Source organism: Pan paniscus, chromosome 17 (genome assembly GCF_029289425.2).
Source record: "Pan paniscus chromosome 17, NHGRI_mPanPan1-v2.0_pri, whole genome shotgun sequence".
Taxonomy (NCBI): Eukaryota; Metazoa; Chordata; class Mammalia; order Primates; family Hominidae; genus Pan; species Pan paniscus.
In genome coordinates this window covers 40,347,821-40,366,483 of record NC_073266.2, presented here as the reverse complement: position 1 = coordinate 40,366,483, position 18,663 = coordinate 40,347,821, and the positions used below count along the sequence as shown (strand labels likewise).

General features: G+C 39.8%; 1 protein-coding gene and 1 long non-coding RNA gene across 11 annotated transcripts in view; one reads left to right on the top strand and one right to left on the bottom strand.

Moving 5' to 3' along the window:
* The window catches only part of RBBP8 (RB binding protein 8, endonuclease), a 98,502-nt gene extending 87,477 nt beyond the window's left edge, over positions 1–11,025 (bottom strand). For 2 of the 10 annotated variants that reach the window (XM_055102759.2, XM_055102760.2), the window contains exons 1-2: positions 4,702–11,023; positions 1,806–2,012 (exon numbers count right to left, since the gene is read on the bottom strand). In XM_055102759.2, coding sequence (XP_054958734.1) covers positions 1,806–1,914 — 109 coding nt within the window. In that variant the 5' untranslated portion in view covers positions 1,915–2,012; positions 4,702–11,023. Of the gene's footprint in view, positions 1–1,805; positions 2,013–4,701 lie in introns of all 10 variants that reach the window. The other 8 variants (XM_008968601.4, XM_063597224.1, XM_003815647.5 and 5 more) reach the window with 5 other exon arrangements.
* LOC129394633 (uncharacterized) overlaps positions 4,952–18,663 on the top strand; it is a 50,974-nt gene continuing 37,262 nt past the window's right edge. Inside the window, exons 1-2 of the long non-coding RNA XR_008621954.2 lie at positions 4,952–5,192; positions 17,842–17,951. This is a non-coding gene — a long non-coding RNA (uncharacterized LOC129394633). The remainder of the gene's footprint in view (positions 5,193–17,841; positions 17,952–18,663) is intronic.

Sequence of the window (18,663 nt, the reverse complement as noted above, 5' to 3'; positions counted from 1 at the left end):
CGGGCGGATCACGAGGTCAGGAGATCGAGACCATCCTGGCTAACACGGTGAAACCCCGTCTCTACTAAAAATACAAAAAATTAGCCGGGCGTGGTAGCGGGCGCCTGTAGTCCCAGCTACTCGGGAGGCTGAGGCAGGAGAATGGCGTGAACCCGGGAGGCGGAGCTTGCAGTGAGCCGAGATCGCGCCACTGCACTCCAGCCTGGGCGACAGAGCGAGACTCCGTCTCAAAAAAAAAAAAAAAAAAAATGAGATCTGGCTGGGCGCAGCTCACGCCTGTAATAGCTCTTTGGGAGGCCAAGGCGGGAGATCACCTGAACTCAGGAGTTTGAGACCAGCCTGGGCAACATAGCGAAACCCTGACTCCACAAAAAATACAAAAACTAGCTAGGTGTTCTAAGGTGAAGGATAAGTTTAAAAAAAACAAAAACAAAAACAAACTAGCTGGGCATGGTGCGTGCGCCTGTAGTCCCAACTACTTGGGAGGATGAGGTGGGACAATCACTTGGGCCCGAGAGTTTGACACTATAGTGAGCCATGTTTGCACCACTGCACTCCAGCATGGGTGACAAAGCAAGACCCTGTCTCAAAAAGAAAAAGAAAAAAAGATCAGCTGGGCACAGCAGGTGACACCTGTAATCCTAGCACTTTGGGAGGCTGAGGCCAGTGGACTGCTTGAGCCCAGAAGCTCAAGACCAGCCTGGGCAACAAGGCAAAACTCTGTCTCTACAAAAAATACATAAAATTAGCTGGGCGTGGTGGTGCACACCTGTAGTCCCAGGTACCCAGGAGGCTAAGGTGGGAGGAACACCTGAGCCTGGGAGGTTAAAGCTGCAGTGAGCTGTGACCATACCACTGCACTCCAGCCTGGGCAACGGAGTGAGACCCTCTCTGAAAATTAATTAGTAAATAAATAAATACATGAATATATAAATAAATAAATAAATAATGAGATCTTTGGGCCAGGCGCAGTGGCTCACATCTGTAATCCCACCACTTTGGGAGGCAGAGACAGAAGGATCACTTGAGGCCAGGAGTTCAAGACCAGCCTCGGCAACATAGTGAAACCCTGACTCTACAAAAAATAAAAAATTAGCCAGGCATGGTAGCATGTGCCTATGGTCCCAACTACAGGAGGGAGGCTCACTTGAAAATGGGAGGTTGAAGCTGCAGTGACCCGTGATCACACCACTACACCCCAGCCTGGTGACACAGTGAGACCCTGTCTCAAAAAAAAAAAAAAAAAAAAAAAAAAAAAAAAAAAAAAAAAAAAAAAAAAAAGATATCTTTGAACTTAAAGATGGCCATTAAATGTACGAAATTCAACAGTGGACTGAATAAAAAAAAGTATATATACATCATGGAATACAATGAAGCCATAAAAAAGAACAAAATTATTTTCTTTGCAGCAACATGGATGCAGATGAAGCCATTACCCTGAGCAGAGAACAGAAATACTGCATGTTCTCATTTATAAGTGGGAGCTACACATTTAGTACACATGGACACAAAGAGGGGAACAACAGGTACTGGGACCTACATGAGGGTGGAGGGTCAGGGGGGTGGGAAGAGGGTGGGGATTGAAAAACTACCTATGGGGTACTACGCTCACTACCTGGGTGATGAAATCATTTGTACACCAAACCCCAGCAACATGCAATCTATCCATGTACCAAATCTGCACATGTACCCCCCGAATCTAAAAGCTGAAATAGAAATAATAAACAGGACTGTCATACGAAGGTATACAAAGCCACTACAGTCTCAACAAAATACTGCTGTAAGTATTTAAGAAAAGATTTTACCTTGTACTTCTCTATCATGACACTCTTTTAGTTTTGTCCAAAGGTCCTTAAAGTCACTAGATATATCTGCAGAGTTAGGGCTTCCACAGCTGCTTCCCGAGATGTTCATCTTGCTTAATATGCTCCACACTTCTACTTGCTTAATATTTTCTGACCTTTTCTGTTACATTATAGAGGTATCAAGTCGTCTTTGGACAGGTCAAATACCTGAAATGACAGATTGCAACATAAATGAACTTTGCATTTATCTTTATGTACTTTGAAATCAGGATGAAACACAAGCCCAGATATCTTCATTTACCATTTCCTTATTTACCTATAATCAATCATTTTTAGAATTTGGGAGGGGAAGGAAAGAATAAGGAAAGATGATAATGGTGAGAAAAGTTCTGATTTCAGTTATTTGGCTATATGAGGTAAATTTTCAGGCAAATTTTCTTATTTATCTTAGAGGAAGAAATTATCTCAATTATGTTAAACAGAAAGGATTCAGATATTGAGGGGTTTTTATCATTCATGGTCAGTATTAATTTACCACTATAAACTAATTTATTGTTTTGGCTGGGGGAGATGGCTCTTGCCTGTAATCCCAGCTCTTTGGGAGGCTGAGGTGGGCGGATCACTTGAGGCCAGGAGTTTGAGATCAGCCTGGCCACCATGGTGAAACCCCATCTTTACTAAAAATACAAAAATTTGCCAGGTGTGGTAGTGCGTGCCTGTGGTCCCAGCTACTCAGGAGGTTGAGGCAGGAGAATTGCCTGAAACTGGGAGGCGGAATTTGCAGTGAGCGGAGATCGTGCCACTGCATTCCAGCCTGAGCGACAGAGACCCTGTCTCAATTAAAAAAAAAAAAAAAAATTTTTTTTTAACTTTTGAATTGGTGCAACATACTGAGCCCAAAACTGAAAAATATTCTTAGTCTTGACTTAACAAGCATCCACATATATACACATATCTATATATATTTTATAAAAGAGACCGTTGACTGATGTATTAACACAGATGAGGATCTGTGTAACTTTCCAAAAACAAGAGAAGTCTGTAAGATTTAAACACAGCAAAGATCTATGAATACAGAAACATCTTAGAGTCATAAGACAATTAGGGTAATGTTACTTCATGCCTCTCTTAGAATAAAGGTGAATCATTAAGTTTATTACGTAGTCCTTGAAGAAACCAACCGGTTAAGAAGTTTGAATGGATTAGTAAATATTTTAATATGTGTTCTTAAAATGAAACCATTAATTAGCTACAACTTAAAAAGTAATAGTGATCAGCAAGTCTACTAAACCTCACATCTGGCTCCTTAGCCAAAGCAAACTGATTGTTTCCTGCTAACCATTTCTTGAGGTCTCTGACAAAGGGGCTGAAAGAGTAATTCTGAAGGGAGCAGGAGTATATGTGAAGCCACTTGGTGAACCGTAAAGAGCTACAAAAATAAACTATCAAGCTTTGCAAAAATTATGATTAGACTTTTAAAAAATAATCAGCAGAAACTAAATATGAGCTGGATTTTAGATATTAGGAAATTATTAATTTTCTTGGGTATGATAATGATGAGGTTTTGTTTGTTTTTTTTAGAAAGGCCTTATCTGTTAAAGGGATATTTACTGAGATATTTACAGGTAAAGGGATATACTTTGCGATTTGCTTGAAAAAAAAAATCCAGCAAAAACAAACAAAAATGGATGTTGGGTGAAGAGATGAAACAAGGGTTGAACTTCAACAATTTCTGAAGCTGGGTGGGTGCGTATACAATGGGGTTCATAATTCCAGTATTTCTCTTGTGTACATTTGTTTCTGTAAAAAAGTTTTTAAAAGTAGAATTAGGTGCACTGCATTAGTTTTGTTACCAAAGAGGTTTTTATTCCATCTTTAACTCTAACAGATAAACAAACGGGCCTATATATAATTGTGAATAAAAGTCACCATTTGTTTCCCACATACCAGAAACTGTAGAATATTAATATTTGTATTTATATATTATTTAATATATAATTATATATTATAGAATATTTATATTCTACCTAACCTTCAGAAAAACTCTGTAAGACAGCTACTATAATTTCATTTTAGAGTTGGGGGAAGAGGCGTAAGGCAGTAAATGTCCAAGGTCACACAGCTGGGACATGGCTATGTCAGGGATGGAAATTAAGTCATGAGACCAATAACTGTAAAATACCTCTCTGTAGCCCGCATGTTCTCAATCATAGGTGGGAACTGAACAATGAGAACACCTGGACACAGGAAGGGGAACCTCACACACTGGGGCCTGCCGTGGGGTGGGGGGAGGGATAGGATTAGGAGATATACCTAATGTAAATGACGAGTTAATGGGTGCAGCACACCAACATGGCACATGTATACATATGTAACAAACCTGCACGTCGTGCATATGTACCCTAGAACTTAAAGTATAAAAAATAATAATAAAATAAAGAAAAAATACCTCTCTGCAGCAAAAAGAAAAAAAAAAGAAGACATAAACGATTTCTATTAAGTCAACAGTTTAAAATGAAGGTTTAATTACTTTAATGATCGAAAAAGTATTAACATATTCGTTTAAAGCCAAGAGTGTAAAATAAGCATCCTTTACGTATCTATCTTCAAGTAAGTGATGTACAGTGCTTTAAAAACAAAACATAAAAACAAAACATTCAACTTGCAAATTCTGGCTCGCAAAATCCTTTCCACCTACCCGCATGCCCAGCACTTTTTGTTAGCATCTCTCTCTGCAATGAACCGTTATTCGAGGCACGACGACAATGTACATTTTTCAGTCTCTCAGAATGTCACGTCTTACCTCCCAAGTTGCAATCTGGGCTCAAAGGCCTGTAATTGTTTAAGACATTTGTGTGTATTCTTTAGTATAAACCACTACACTGCAGGTGCTCACCAAAATACTCGCTGCCACACCACAGGTATTCTCACACGGGTAAGGCGAGAGGCACATTTCGTCACACAGGGGACTTGAACAAACTGCACGGGACATTTCAGGGGTCCTCTTATGGGCGGAGCAGAGCAGCGGGGCAAAGGCTTTCCAGTCAGGTCCCTTCTCCATCCATTTCTCCCCAGGTGCCCGCGCCGGTTCCGCGTGCGGGTCTGGCCAAAAAACCTCCCAAACGCGCGCGCGAGCCGCAGTCGGCGCATGCGCGGGGCGGGCTTGGCGGCGAAAGGCGCTTCCTCAGCCCGCGCGGGAGACCCAGAAGTAGTACTGAGTTAGCGCTCGTCCTCTCGCCGGTCCACCACCACCGAGTGTAGCCCGGGCCCGGCCTATTTCATCAGACACAACCCCAGAGCCGGGAGCCACCCCTACCCCGGGAGCCCTTCGCCAAGCGCGCAGCTCCAGACCAGAAGCAGTCGCTCCGACCCAGAGCTCCGGGTGGGGTAAAGAGATTGCTTTTACTCACCGCCTCCGAGATTGCCTCGGGATTCGCGAAAGCCCCCGAAGGGAAGCGAGCACTTTCTGAGGCTGTGAAGGGACGGCTGCTCGCTTTTCTCTTTCGCCCTTTTCCCTCACCAGAGTGCCAAATCCTCGGTGGGAAAGCCGACCTCTCCGGACAGCCCGCGCTTTAAGGCTGGGGGTTGCCGGCCGGGCTCGGAGGCGGCCGGACCCGCCCCGCCCGGGAGCCCGCGCGACGTCACGCGGGAGTTCCACTTGCGTCACGCCCCTTCCTCCAGCTGCCCAGCGCGGCGGCGCACTTCGTGCCGTAGCTGAGGAGCGGGCTCTTCAGTGCGGCCCATCCCGGAGGGCGATGGTTGGGGAGGGGAGCGCTACCTCGGAGCTGCCGGGAGTTACCCGAAGAGTCTGGCGACCGCCACAGCATTTCTGAGATGCGCTGGGGAAAGCTCAAGCCGTTCTGTTGGGGGAGCATCAAGCCCTTGCGGTTCTGTGAAAGTTATCTGTACACTGTGTCTAGCTTAAGCATTTTGCAGGGAAGCATGTGTAGAGTGACCTGTACCGAATGAAGAGTTAAAATTAACTGATGCGGGGTATGGACGCGGATCCGTCTAACATAGTTTTCGGCCTTGTCGCTGTTATCTGCAGTTTAGTGATGTGACCTGACAGGGTTGGGCGGTAATGCCATAGATCAAAACGATCTGTATTTTGCTGAGGTTAAACGGGAAGTTTCTGGCAAATTTGAAACGAGAAGGAATCTCCTTCAGCATTATTTATTGGGACAACATGCTGTTAGATAATTTTTTTTAAAAAGTCCATTTTTCTTGTGGCTGTTCGTTTGAGATTCAAACCGATAGTAGGTATTCCTATTTCTCCTGATTTCTAAAAGAATCGTTTTTAGACCACTAGAAATTCTACAAATGAACAAAATAGACTAGAATCAAATATCTTTTAAACCAGTCCAGTACTTTTGTGTAATTATTCTAAGACCTGGGAAGGGATAATATTAACAGGCTTTAAAAGTTTAGTACTTAGAAATCATAAATACAAAGTGGAAAGGTAATTTTTCCACCTGTCCCACATCTTAAGGGATGAATAAATATAACTTAAAAAGTTAGTATACAGAAGAGGGGTGCTAAATCTTCTATTAGCCTGTTACAGCAACTATCATTCACTTCCCCATTTTATAAGACTTAACTCCACATTTTAAAAAGAAAATGGATGAAATTTTGACTGTGTAATTTTTAACGCAAGATAGGAAACATAATTGACAGAGTGAAGCTTTTATGTTTATGACAGAAATAACCTGTAATAAGTTTGTCATTTAACAGAGTATTGAGAGAGCAGTGTGCTGTGGTCTGTACTGTGGTCCAAAGAAAACCTGAGCAGAATGACCCAACCTGTTCCTATGGCCTCTGCCTGTGTCTCACTCTCTAATCCATTTATGCAAGTCAGAAACCAAAGAGCCATCCTTGACACTTTATTCATCCCTAACTTCCATATCCAAGCCATCACGCAGTCCAATTTTACTTACTAAACATCTAAATCCATCCCCTTCTCTCCATCACTACCTCCATAATCCAAGATACTGTTATTTCTTACCTAGTCTACTGCTAGGCTCCCTTCCACATCCACGCTACCAACCACCCCTCCTAAATCTTTGTTTTCACTGGTGTTCAGAAAAAAAATTTGAACATCTATTCTCCATATATATATTTAATTTTAAATTACATACATGTACTGTTGAAAAATGGTACATGATCTAATGAAGTTACAGGCTCTGAAGTCAGACATCTGGGTTTAAATCCTGCTCTAATACTTCCTTACTGAGTGACTTTGGACTGACTGCTTAAGCTCGCTGTCCCATTTTACCTACCTGTAAATTGAGGATAATAATAGTACCAACCTCACAGAGTATTAAGATTAAATGAATATATGTAAACTGCTTAGTATTCAGATATATACTATGTGCCCAAAAGCTAGCCATAATTAGTATTTCTTAGCTAATATGATTATAATCCATTTTAAAAGCATTTTTAAAGGATAAAAAATAGAATAAAAATACATCTTCCCTTCTCCACCTTAAATTTTGTCTACTTTGAGACCACTTCTCTATACTGCAGCTACTGTGATCTTGAAAAGTAAATCTGTTAATGTCACTATGCTGCTTAAACCCTTTCAGTGGCTTCCAGTTACTCTGTGAAGGAAGCCCCTTTGAATTGCCTCTGCTACCTCTTTGGCTTTATTTCCAGACATTTTCTGTCCTCTGGTCTCACTAGACTTTTGATGTCTCCTAGGCCATTGCATGCTATTGTCTCTGCCTGGAGTTCTCCACCAAACCTACCCCCACTCTTTGCCCCAGCTATCTACTAATCATGTTTTTATCTTATTTCAATAGTCTCTTCTACTAGATCCTCCTACAGTACCATGTAACCTCCCCATCTTACAGTTTTTATTGTTTTAGTTATTTAATTAATTCTGTCTCCCCGCTGGACTGTAAATTTCTTGAGATAAAAAACCATGTCTTGGGCCAGACTTTGGGTGGCTGAGGCAAGAGGATCACTTGAGGCCAGGAGTTCAAGACGAGCTTGGGCAACATAGTGAAATCTTGTCTCCTATTCTAAAAATCAAACCAAAATAGCTGGACACAGTGGTTCGTGCCTCTAGTTCTAGTTACTGTGGAGGCTGAGGTGGGAGGATTGCTTGAGCCCAGCAGTTCAAGGCTGCAGTGAGCTATGATTGTGCCACTGTACTCCAGCCTAGGTGACAGAGCGAGAGACCCTGTCTTAAAATTAAAAAAATAAAAAATAAAAAAGGTTTGTTCACCCTTTTATCTCCAGGAACTAGCCCAGTGTCTGCCACCAAATCAATATTCTATGAATGAATGAAATGGGCATTCCCTGGTGGATCCCATTTCTATGTAAATGGAAACCTTTGGGTACATTCAAAATTCTTAGGTTTTTAAATGAGATTTTATATGGCTACTTTAACAATGGAAATGGCGGACATCCTCATAGATAGGTTCTAAAGCTTTAAGAACCACATGGAATAAATTTTGAGGTTCCAAAGATCTGCTGAAAAAACATCTTTAACAGAGAAGCAGTTATTTTGAACTCTTCATAATACTGGGTTTTTCATATGTTGTGGCTTAGAACAGTACTTCCCAAACTTTTTCAATTTCAGCATGCTTAGAAAATGAACACTTGTGTTATATTTTAATGAAAAGATGAGGCTGCTTCCATCCAGTGGCAACAGAAGTTGAGACTAGTCACCTCAGGCCCAGTGCTGCCACCTTCAGGGCTAGGTTTTTAATGTCCCAGCACACCTATTGGAGGCCCCTGGCTAGAATGCTGAATTTAAATAAACTAGTGAAATAGTTAAAATGGTAAGTTTACGTTACGTATATCTAGGCACCAATTTAAAATAAATTGTGTGATAGCAGTACAGACTCTAGGATTCTTAAAAGTAAAGTTTTGGAACTCATGTAGATTTAAAAGTCATCTAACTCAAGCCATTTACAAATGAAATCCTGTAGATTCTAGAATCTATGCTTAACTCCTGTAGCTGGGTAGTTGAGTGTTGTGAAGGGAAAATGACGTATCACGTTAGACTGATATCACTAAAGTCATATGGTTTCAAACTTCATGCAGGGCATCAGTTAATCCTTACAATAGCCTTTGTTCAGCTCTTTTTATTTTCTCTGCTGTCTTCCAGACCTTTACTATTTTCAGTCCTCAAGCCTCTGAAGCTATTTTCACTCTAGGTGGACAACCTGGCCTCCTGATTAAACAAGACAATTGAGCTCCACAAGTGTTATCTTCCTAAACTTGCTTTTTTCTTTCTCAACCCTACAAATTAGGCAAAACCATTTGCAGTTAAAAATACAACCTGAGGCCAGATAGGGTGGCTCATATCTGTAACCTCAACGCTGTGGGAGGCCCGCGGGAGGCTCACTTGAGATTTGAGAAACTGCAGTATAGGCTGAATGACAACCAGAACCTGTCTCTTAAAAACACACACACACACCCACACACACCCACACACACACCCACCCTCCCCCCGCCCAAACAATCCAGTTGCTTCTCACCTTTGTGTCCACCCTGGTTCAAGCTACCATCAACCTCTTCTATGGCAATATCCTCCTTTTAAAAAAAATAAATAAATAATCTGTTATCCACTCTGTTCTCCATTACAGTATATTCTCCAACAGCAGTCTGAGAGGTTCTTTCAAATCTATCAGAAAATCACACTCCCTGCTTAAAGCATTTCAGGGTCTTCCCATCACCCTAGAATAAAATCCAAACTCCTTTCCATGGTGTCAGGACGAGTCAGGCACTATATTCTGCTGATGATACCTCTTAAATATAATTTTGAATTAGTGCTTTCCTTTCCAACCTCACTTATTGCCCTAGTTTAGGCCCTGATGTTTCTTACCTAGGCAACAGGCTCCCTGCTTCCAGTCTTGTTCACCTTAATTCAGTCTCACAGCTGCCCAACATCTAAACCATTATTTCTGATCCTGGCATTCCTTTGCTTAAAACTCTTCAAAAGACTGTTGCCAGACTGGTGCGGTAGCTTACGCCTATAATCCCTGCACTTTGGGAGGCTGAGGTGGGTGGATCACTTGAGGTCGGGAGTTTGAGACCAGCTTGGCCAACATGGTGAAACCCTGTTTCTACTAAAAATACAAAAATTAGATGGGCATGGTGGCAGGCACCTGTAATCCCAGCTACTCGGGAGGCTGAGGGAGGTGAATCACTTGAACCCAGGAGGCGGAGGTTGTGGTGAGCCAAGATCACACCCCTGCACTCCAGCATGGGCGACAAAGCGAGACTGTGTCAAAAAAAAAAAAAAGAAAAAAAGGCTATTGCCTAAAGGTTAAAATTCAATTTCTTTAAAATGTCACACAAGCTCTTATCCTTGCACAGTCTCTGCTGCACCCCTTGCTCTTTCCCTCTTTCAACAGGAAACTGCTTTTATTCCTCTCCTTCCCTTGGCTGTTTCTTAGTCTTGGCTCATACAATGTTTTTCTCTTGGAATTACTTTCACCCCCATTTGTTACACTTCATCTTTCTTATTCTTTTAAGTCTCAGCTCAGGCACTACCTCTTTCAGGAGACTAACCTAACATCTCTCTTCATCCTTCCTTTCTATACCCTTTCACAAATGGCCTTCCTCATTCTCCCATGCCCTCAATATATGTCTTTATCATTGCACTTAACACCATTATATTGTAATTATTTTTGTGTTTTTAATCTTCAGCTAGGCTCCTTGATGTCAGACTGTGCTTTCTTTATTCTTCTGTTTTCCTACTTTCTTTTTTTTTTTTTTGGAGACAAAGTCTTACTCTGTCCCCCAGGCTGGAGTGCAGTGGTGCGATCTCAGCTTACAATAGCCTTCACCCTCCAGATTCAAGCAATCCTCATGCCTCAGTCTCCTGAGTAGCTGGGATTACAGGCACCTGCCTAGCTAATTATTGTGTCTTTAGTAGAGACGGAGTTTTGCCATGTTGGCCAGGCTAGTCTCAAACTCCTGACCTCAGGTGATCCACCCTCCTCGGCCTCCCAAAGTGCTGGGATTACAGGCATGAGCCACCACGCCCGGCCGTTTTCCTGCTTTTTTTTTTTTTAATTTTTTGAGACAGAGTCTCACTCTGTTGCCCAGGCTGGAGTGCAGTGGCACAATCTCGACTCACTGCGACCTCTGCCTCCTGGGTTCTTTCCTACTTTTTACTAGAGTCTTAGCACAGAACTATCCCACAGAGCCACATATACAATATTAAATTTTCTAAAAATTACATTTTAAGTAAAAATCAGGTGAAATTAACTTAATATATTTTATTTAACCCAGTTTATCTAAAATATTATTTAAACATGTAATCAATATAAAAATTAATGAGACTTTTTACATTCTTTTTCTTCATACTAAGTCTCTGAAATCTGTTATATATTTTACCTTTACAGCACATCTCAGACTAGCCACATTATAAGTTCTCAAGTCTGCATGTGACTAGTGGCTACTGTATTGTACAGCGCAGGCCCAGCATATATAATATAATCAATGAGTGAACAAATGAGGTTGTGTGATTTACTTAAAGAAGCAGGATGGAACTGGGACATGGGTATCCAATTCTTCGTTTATTTCTGCTATTTGTGCTGGGCATTTCCCATCTCTCTCCTGCTCCCTGCATCATCCCATCCCCCACCCAGCATTAAGTGCCTGTGTCTCCAGGCATAAAATTAAAAAGTAAGTGATTAAATCCTTTATGATTATTTATCTAAAACTCTCTAGTATCTCTGACATGAACACACCATACTGGTAAACTGGGGTGAATTGTTATACCTGCAGTCATAACTATTTTAAGAACACAACCAAAGGCTGTTTGAGAGGTGAGGGAAAGAAACTTTAAGACAAAAGAAAAGTATCTTAACTGGCAACATTTGTGTTAACTTGAATGAACACTTGATTCAATTTTTTAAAAGTTGTTTACAGTAATTAGTAAGTGTTGTTTGTGAGTGGGAGTATACATCAATCAGTGATCTTGCCTCAAGTGCCAAAATGTTTTGTTTATGATTTGAGTTGATGGTGCCAAGATTCCAGATTGAGAAGTTTTATAATTGTATAAAAATATATATTTAACATTGGTGGAAGATGTCAGCATCACAGTTTTTATTTTGACAATATCCTAGGTGTTCATTTAAATGCTCATAACGGACATTAAAGAGTATACCTTGCTTTTTAATTAGAAAGATTAGTCTTGTGTAGCCTGGCCAATTTCCAATTTAGATAAGGAAGCTTTATTTTGATCTTCACTCTAGCTACATTGGACTTCATACCTTCTTCGTTTCCCTTTTTAAGCTGTTGAAATAGTTTTCTGTTTGTTTTTAAACATCATTCACCAAGCTGCTTCATTTCCCATCAGTAATGGCCAAAGTTTTACTGGCACATAATTTGCCCGATTTAGGAACTATCTCTTTATACTTGATAAAGAAGGTTAAACAGTATATTCATAGTTGCCTAGGTTTAAATTATAATGGGGTGATGAAGAATGTTGTTGATCTGTTATTTGCAAAATGGTTTTATTTATTTATTTATTTATTTTGATACAGAGTCTTGCTCTTATCCCCCATGCTGGAGTGCAGTGGCACGATCTCGGCTCACTGCAACCTCCGCCTCCCAGGTTCAAGTGATTCTCCTGCCTCAGCCTCTTGAGTAGTTAGGATTACAGACATGTGGCACCACGCCTGGCTAATTTTTGTATTTTTAGTAGAGACAGGGTTTCACCATTTTGGCTAGGCTGGTCTGGAACTCCTGACCTCAAGGGATCCACCTGCCTTGGCCTCCCAAAGTGCTGGGGTTACAGGTGTGAGCCACCGCACCCGGCAAAATGATTTCTTATCAATGGAAAGGGACACCTGTTTCTTCCATGTCATCTATTTATAATGCAGTGGCTGTTTGGACAATATTTCGTATCTGTTCATATAAGCTTATGAAGCCCAGGAATTTTGTTAGTTGGTTAGCCCATAAGCCTTTTTTCTAACCCTGGCACTTACAAGGATCTCAGAACTTAACTGCTGAAAAAATAAGATAATTTAAGAGTGATCACTAAGACTGTAGAGTAAAAAAGTTTATTTTATTTTGAGAATCTTGAGCAACAAATCTTTACCATTTTGTCTATTAAATAAAGTATTATACTGCATTGTACCTATGTATACTGCTACCATGATACAAGCTGTGGGAGTAATATTTATTTACAGCAATGGAAAATATTATGAAGGGCTAACCGTCGGAACAAGTCACTGACATTTGGATTCTATTAATTAAAGAATTATTTGATAGGTTCACACAAGCAAACATGTTTAATATTCATTGCTTTGTCCATGTGAAAAAATCATCGCATCTTAAACACTAATTTTTTTCACCTGTGAATTGATGGATTTATTCACTGCCAGCAAATAGTTGTGATCTTTAATGTAATTATATGCTTCACAGATTACAGATATATCTTTAAACGCACTGTCTTTTTTTGGTCTTTATTCTAATTATGCTTGAGAAAAAAGACTTTGTTTAAAATATTGGCTTTTTGTTTTTCCTAATCCATGTTAATCTAAGTTTAAGGAAGCTTTGATAGTTACTTTTCCAAAGGTAAAATAAAAAATTTAAAAATGTTTTATGTTCAAAGTTCAGTACTTAAAGGAGATCCTGAGTTTTAGCTAGAAATGTTTTCAGTTTTATGTAAGTTATAATCAGAAAGATTAAAAATGTACAGTGAAATTGTGTTTTAATTCAATTCATACTCTTGGTGACAGTTTGTTTTTGTGGACTATTTAGGATACTAAAGTTGAAATAGATAGGCTTCCGGCCAAGTGCAGCAGCTCATGCCCACAATCTCAGCACTTTGGGAAGTCTAGGTGGGAGGATTGCTTGAGACCAACCTGGGCAACATAACAAGACCCTGTCTCTACAAGAAAATAAAAACAAATCTAGCTGGGTTCAGTGTTGTGTGTAGCCTCAGCTACTTGGGAGGCTGAGATAGGAGGATTGCTTGAGCCCAGGAGGTTGAAGCTGCAGTGAGCCTTGCTCACACTCTGGGTGACAGAGCGAGACCCTGGCTCAAAAAAAAAAAAAAAAAAAAGCTTCCTTCCTTTTCTCAGTTATGGTAGACCTCTTATGTGAGGTGATCATATGCCCTAGCTTACCAGTGACAGTCTTGGTTGATTCCTATTGCTCTAGCTTAATTATTAATACAGCTCACTTTTACTTTAAAAAACGTCCTGGTTTGGATGACTGTAAACCATATGGTCAGAGCCTGATGCAGTGGCTCATGCCTGTAATCCCAGCATTTTGGGAGGCTAAGGCAGGAGGATCACTTGAGCCCAGAAGTTTGAGACCAGCCTGGGCAACATAGTGAGACTTTGTTTCTAGAAAAAATAAAAACAAATTAGCCAGGTACTTTGTGTATGCCTGTGGTCCCAGCTACTCAGGAGGCTGAAGCGGGAAGATCTCTTGAGCCTAGGAAGACGAGGCTGCAGTGAGCCATGCACTGTACTCCAACCTGGGTGACAGAGCAAGTACATTTTTCTTTTTACTTCAAAAAGCTTTGGCTGGGGGCAGTGGCCCATGCCTGTAATCCCAGCACTTTGGGAGGCTGAGGCAGGCGGATCATGAGGTCAAGAGATCAAGACCATCCTCGTCAACGTGGTGAAACCCCATCTCTACTAAAAACACAAAAATTAGCCAGGTGTGGTGGTGTGCACCTGTAGTCCCAGCTACTCAGGAGGCTGAGGCAGGAGAATTGCTTGAACCAGGGAGGCAGAGGTTGCAGTGAGCTGAGATTGCACCACTGCACTCCAGCCTGATGACAGAGTGAGACTCCGTCTCAAAAAAAAAAAAAAACCAAAAACAAACTAAAAAATGCTTTACACTGTAGGAGGTAACTAAAAGTACTTTAAAATTTGATTGTAATTTAATTAGCCTCAGAGTTGAAAATAAACTGGACTTTCTCAGGATTGGAGTGAAACACCTATTATAATCATCTCACTTCATTTTTTAGGCTAATTTATTTCTTAGCATTTTTGGCACATATGCTTTTTTACTTGCCTTATAATAGATATGTACATTTGAGAAATGAATATAAATTTACTTCTAATAGAATTAGAACAATGGTTATACTAGCTTTCCCAGCCCTGGTTGTGAGTTTCATGTACTAAATTTAAAATCAAGTAGATTGAAGGGTCTTAAATTATGTTGTAATCTCAGAAGGGACAGAGTAGGAAGTGCTCCAAAAAATTGTGATCATGTTCTACAATCAGTGCTGGCATATAGCCATATTCCCAGCCTTCTTGTACTATGGAAAGAGTCATGAACTGGGAGATAGGATGAGAGATTAAATTCTGACGCTATCTCTGATTATCTGCGTGTTTCCTAGAGAAGTCTTATTTCCCTCACTGAAAGAGGATATTAATACTCACTGTGCTCAAAGGGGTTGTTGTAAGAATGAAATAATATATTTGAAATTTCTTAAAGAAGAATTAAGAGACATTTGAAGCAGCTTGCCTATTGGGAGAAGAATGGCAGAAGGCTTTCCAGGCAGAAGGCATGTGCAAAGGCTATACTGTGGGGAATCATTGTTGAGTTCTATAACTGCAAGTGTATAGTAATGTATTTGTATAAGTTGATATTGGGAAGGCATCAGCTGCACCATCTAATTTGCTGAATGAATTCTAATTTTTAATTCTAATCTTGTTGAGCAAATAATTTAATTTCTCTGTACTTTGTTGATCAATGAAATGAAGGTAATAATATGTACTTTAAGTGTTTTGCAGGATTGTTGATAGGATTAAATGAGAGAGAGAAGATATATATATATATGTAAGAAACTGTAACAATGTAAGAAACAGTTGTTAACGGTAGATAGATTTAAGAGCTACAGCTAATCAGATCTCTTCAATGGCTAAAGTTGTATAGTTATAGTGAAACTATTGAATTGCTAGGCAAATTGTGAAAGATTTATAATTATAGAAAGAATTACACTATATTGTTAAATGCTTTTACATGTATTATCTTGATTTACATAATTGAGTTCAGGTAAGTTAGATAGTATTATTATATGGTTGTTGTTATTAGTTTTATTATATTCCAAGGGATTTAAAAAATCATCTAACCCAATGGCAAAATTATATAGAAAGGAGAAACTAATCTCTTTATTTATTTCAGAATTAGTGGTTATAAGAAATTATTTATTGGCCAAGTGTGGCGGCTCATGCCTGTAATCCTAGCACTGTGGGAGGTCAAGGCAGGCGGATTGCTTGAGCCCAGGAGTTTGAGACCAGACTAGACAACATGAGGAAACCCCGTTGCTACAGAAAATACATAAAAATTAGCTGGGCATGGTTATGTGTGCCTATAGTCCGAGCTACTCCATAGCCTGAGGTGGGAGGATTGTTTCAGCCTGGGAGGTGGAGGTTGCAGTGAGCTGAGATCTTGCCATCTCACTCCAGCCTGGGTGTCAGAGTGAGACCCTGTCTCAAAAAAATTGATAATAATAAAATAATATCTGTTGTTATTGGGCTTTTTTCAGCAGTGTGTGTCTCCACTTTTTTGTATTTGCTGTGCACTCTTCAGTTTTCCTATTTCATCTTTATTCAATTCATTAGCTACTTTACCTAACTTCTAAGGAGATAGTGTTATTTTTTTTTAAACTCACATTTAGTTATTCTAACAGAAATTCAAGTTAAACAAAAAGATGATGTGATTTTGGTCAGATTTCTTTTTTCTTTGCACCTATTTCTCCTTCGCTTTCTCTGAACTAAGTTTACATATTATACAAACAAGTATGGTATTTACCTAATTAAAGTACTGTTTATCTGTTCGGTTTTTAAATTTTTAATCTGCTTGACTAGAGCCTTCATATAATGTGTTTTTCAGAGCCAAGCCTCAGGATCACATTATAGGTTATAATGAATTACTTCTTGTAACTAGACCCTCTTGGACACAGTCCAAGACAAACTTGTACTATTCAAAATTGTGTGTTTCACTGTAATGAAAAGTGTTACTTGAGGGTCCAATGTAGTCAATCTGTTTTTACTATAACTTTACTAGTGTAAAAACTTAAACAATAAAGTCTTTGGATCAATGCTGGACATAAAAGTATTTACAGCGTACATACTAATTGTCCATTTTGCTGCTGTTTGGCCCTTTAAAAATTGGCAAGCAAATTCAGGAAATAAATTGAAGTTTATTAGAAAATACCTTTCTCACAGAAGATCAAGTTTCAGTGCATCTCAGGTTTTGTGGGAATGGATCAAATACATCAGACAAAAATAGGCTAAAGTTCCTTCCTTTCCATTTGAAATTACTGTACTCATTTCTCAGAACATCTATTTTAATTGTATTTTGTATTAGAATTATAAAACTAAAGGAAAAGCAGTTTGACCACATTTGTCCTATAACATGATGTATCGGACATGTCTTGGGCCCTGCTTGCTCCAGGTATTTCAGTGGCAACCAGATTCATGCAGGTGAAACTTTACAGTCCCTCACCTGACTTTCTGTCCTAGGAGCTTCTCTGAAGCCAATAGAAACAAGTATGCAACTTGAAAGTGTAAGAAATTAGCAACCCAGCAAGCAACTCTTAACTGATGGAAGTCAGAAGTTGTGGATAAGTGCTCTTCTCTTGTGTCTTCTGACAGGCTATTCTGGGGTAGTTTCATGGCTCCTAAGAAGATACTGGGCTTGAGCCCTGTTTGCTCATAGTGGTGGATGAACTCAAGCATGAACTTTTGTATTGGCCTTCCTTCCTTCCTTTCACGAATCCCTTACTCCTGTTTCTGGGTGCTTTCCCAAATAAAGAACTCGCACATAAGCCAGAGGTCTCAGGCTCTTACTCTCATGGAGAACCTAGAGTAAAAGGGGAAACTTGAGATTTCTGTTTCACTATTTTTGAATTATTAATGGAAGTTTCAACTTTTAAAAATTTGCATGCATGGATGGGACAGGCAGATTAATTGTATTAGTCATTTGTAAGAATGTTAATGACCCAAGATTGGTTGAACATGTGCATTTGAGGTTATTTTTCTGATAATGTTAATGGGTTAGATTTGAAAAGATTCACTCACTTGCTCATTCTCTCTTATAGGCAGAAGAATCTTTTCTTGCTGCTCTCCTAGGATCTACCAACCAGAGATTCTAATGTGATACGTTTGGAATGGAGTTATCGATCTGCATTTTTAATAGGCATTCCTCCAGGTGAGTCAGATGGTCATGGACTACACTTTGAGAAACATTGCTAGGTTATTATAGTAGTAATACTCCTGGGTATTATTAGCTACATAAAGTTATAATCAATCTTATATTTCTTAATGTTTCAAGAGTCATTGAGAAATTCATTAGATTTAAAATATTTTCATGTTGGAAGGAAGTGTTTCTCACTCCTAATCTGAATCATTGTAGATCTGATAGGCAAAGAACTTTCAAGGGAATAGATTTAAGATATAACTTTGAAACTAAAAATTTGTCATTCAAGTTACATTTTCACTTTGTCAGTGATACATAACTTCTAAGATAATAGTTTCTGGTTGTTCTTAAGGCTGTATGTCTTTAACACAATGAACTGTTATGTACTCTATTTCCCAGTTTTGGATTTATAGGCAGTTTAGTTGTTAGTCTTGAGTTATCCTAATTAGCTATTTGTATAAAACCATTTATTTATCTATTGAGACAGCATTTCACTCAGTTGCCCAGGCTGGAGTATAGTAGTGTGAAGACAGCTCACTGCAGCCTTGATCTCTCGGGATCAAGTGATCCTTCTGCTTCAGTGTCCTGTGTAGCTGGGGCCACAGGCCTGTACCACTGTGCCCAAGTAATTTTTTACTTTTTATTTTTTGTAGAGACAGAGGTCTCACTTTGTTTCCCAGGCTGGTCTTGAACTCCTGGGCTCAAGCAATCTGCTTACCGTGGC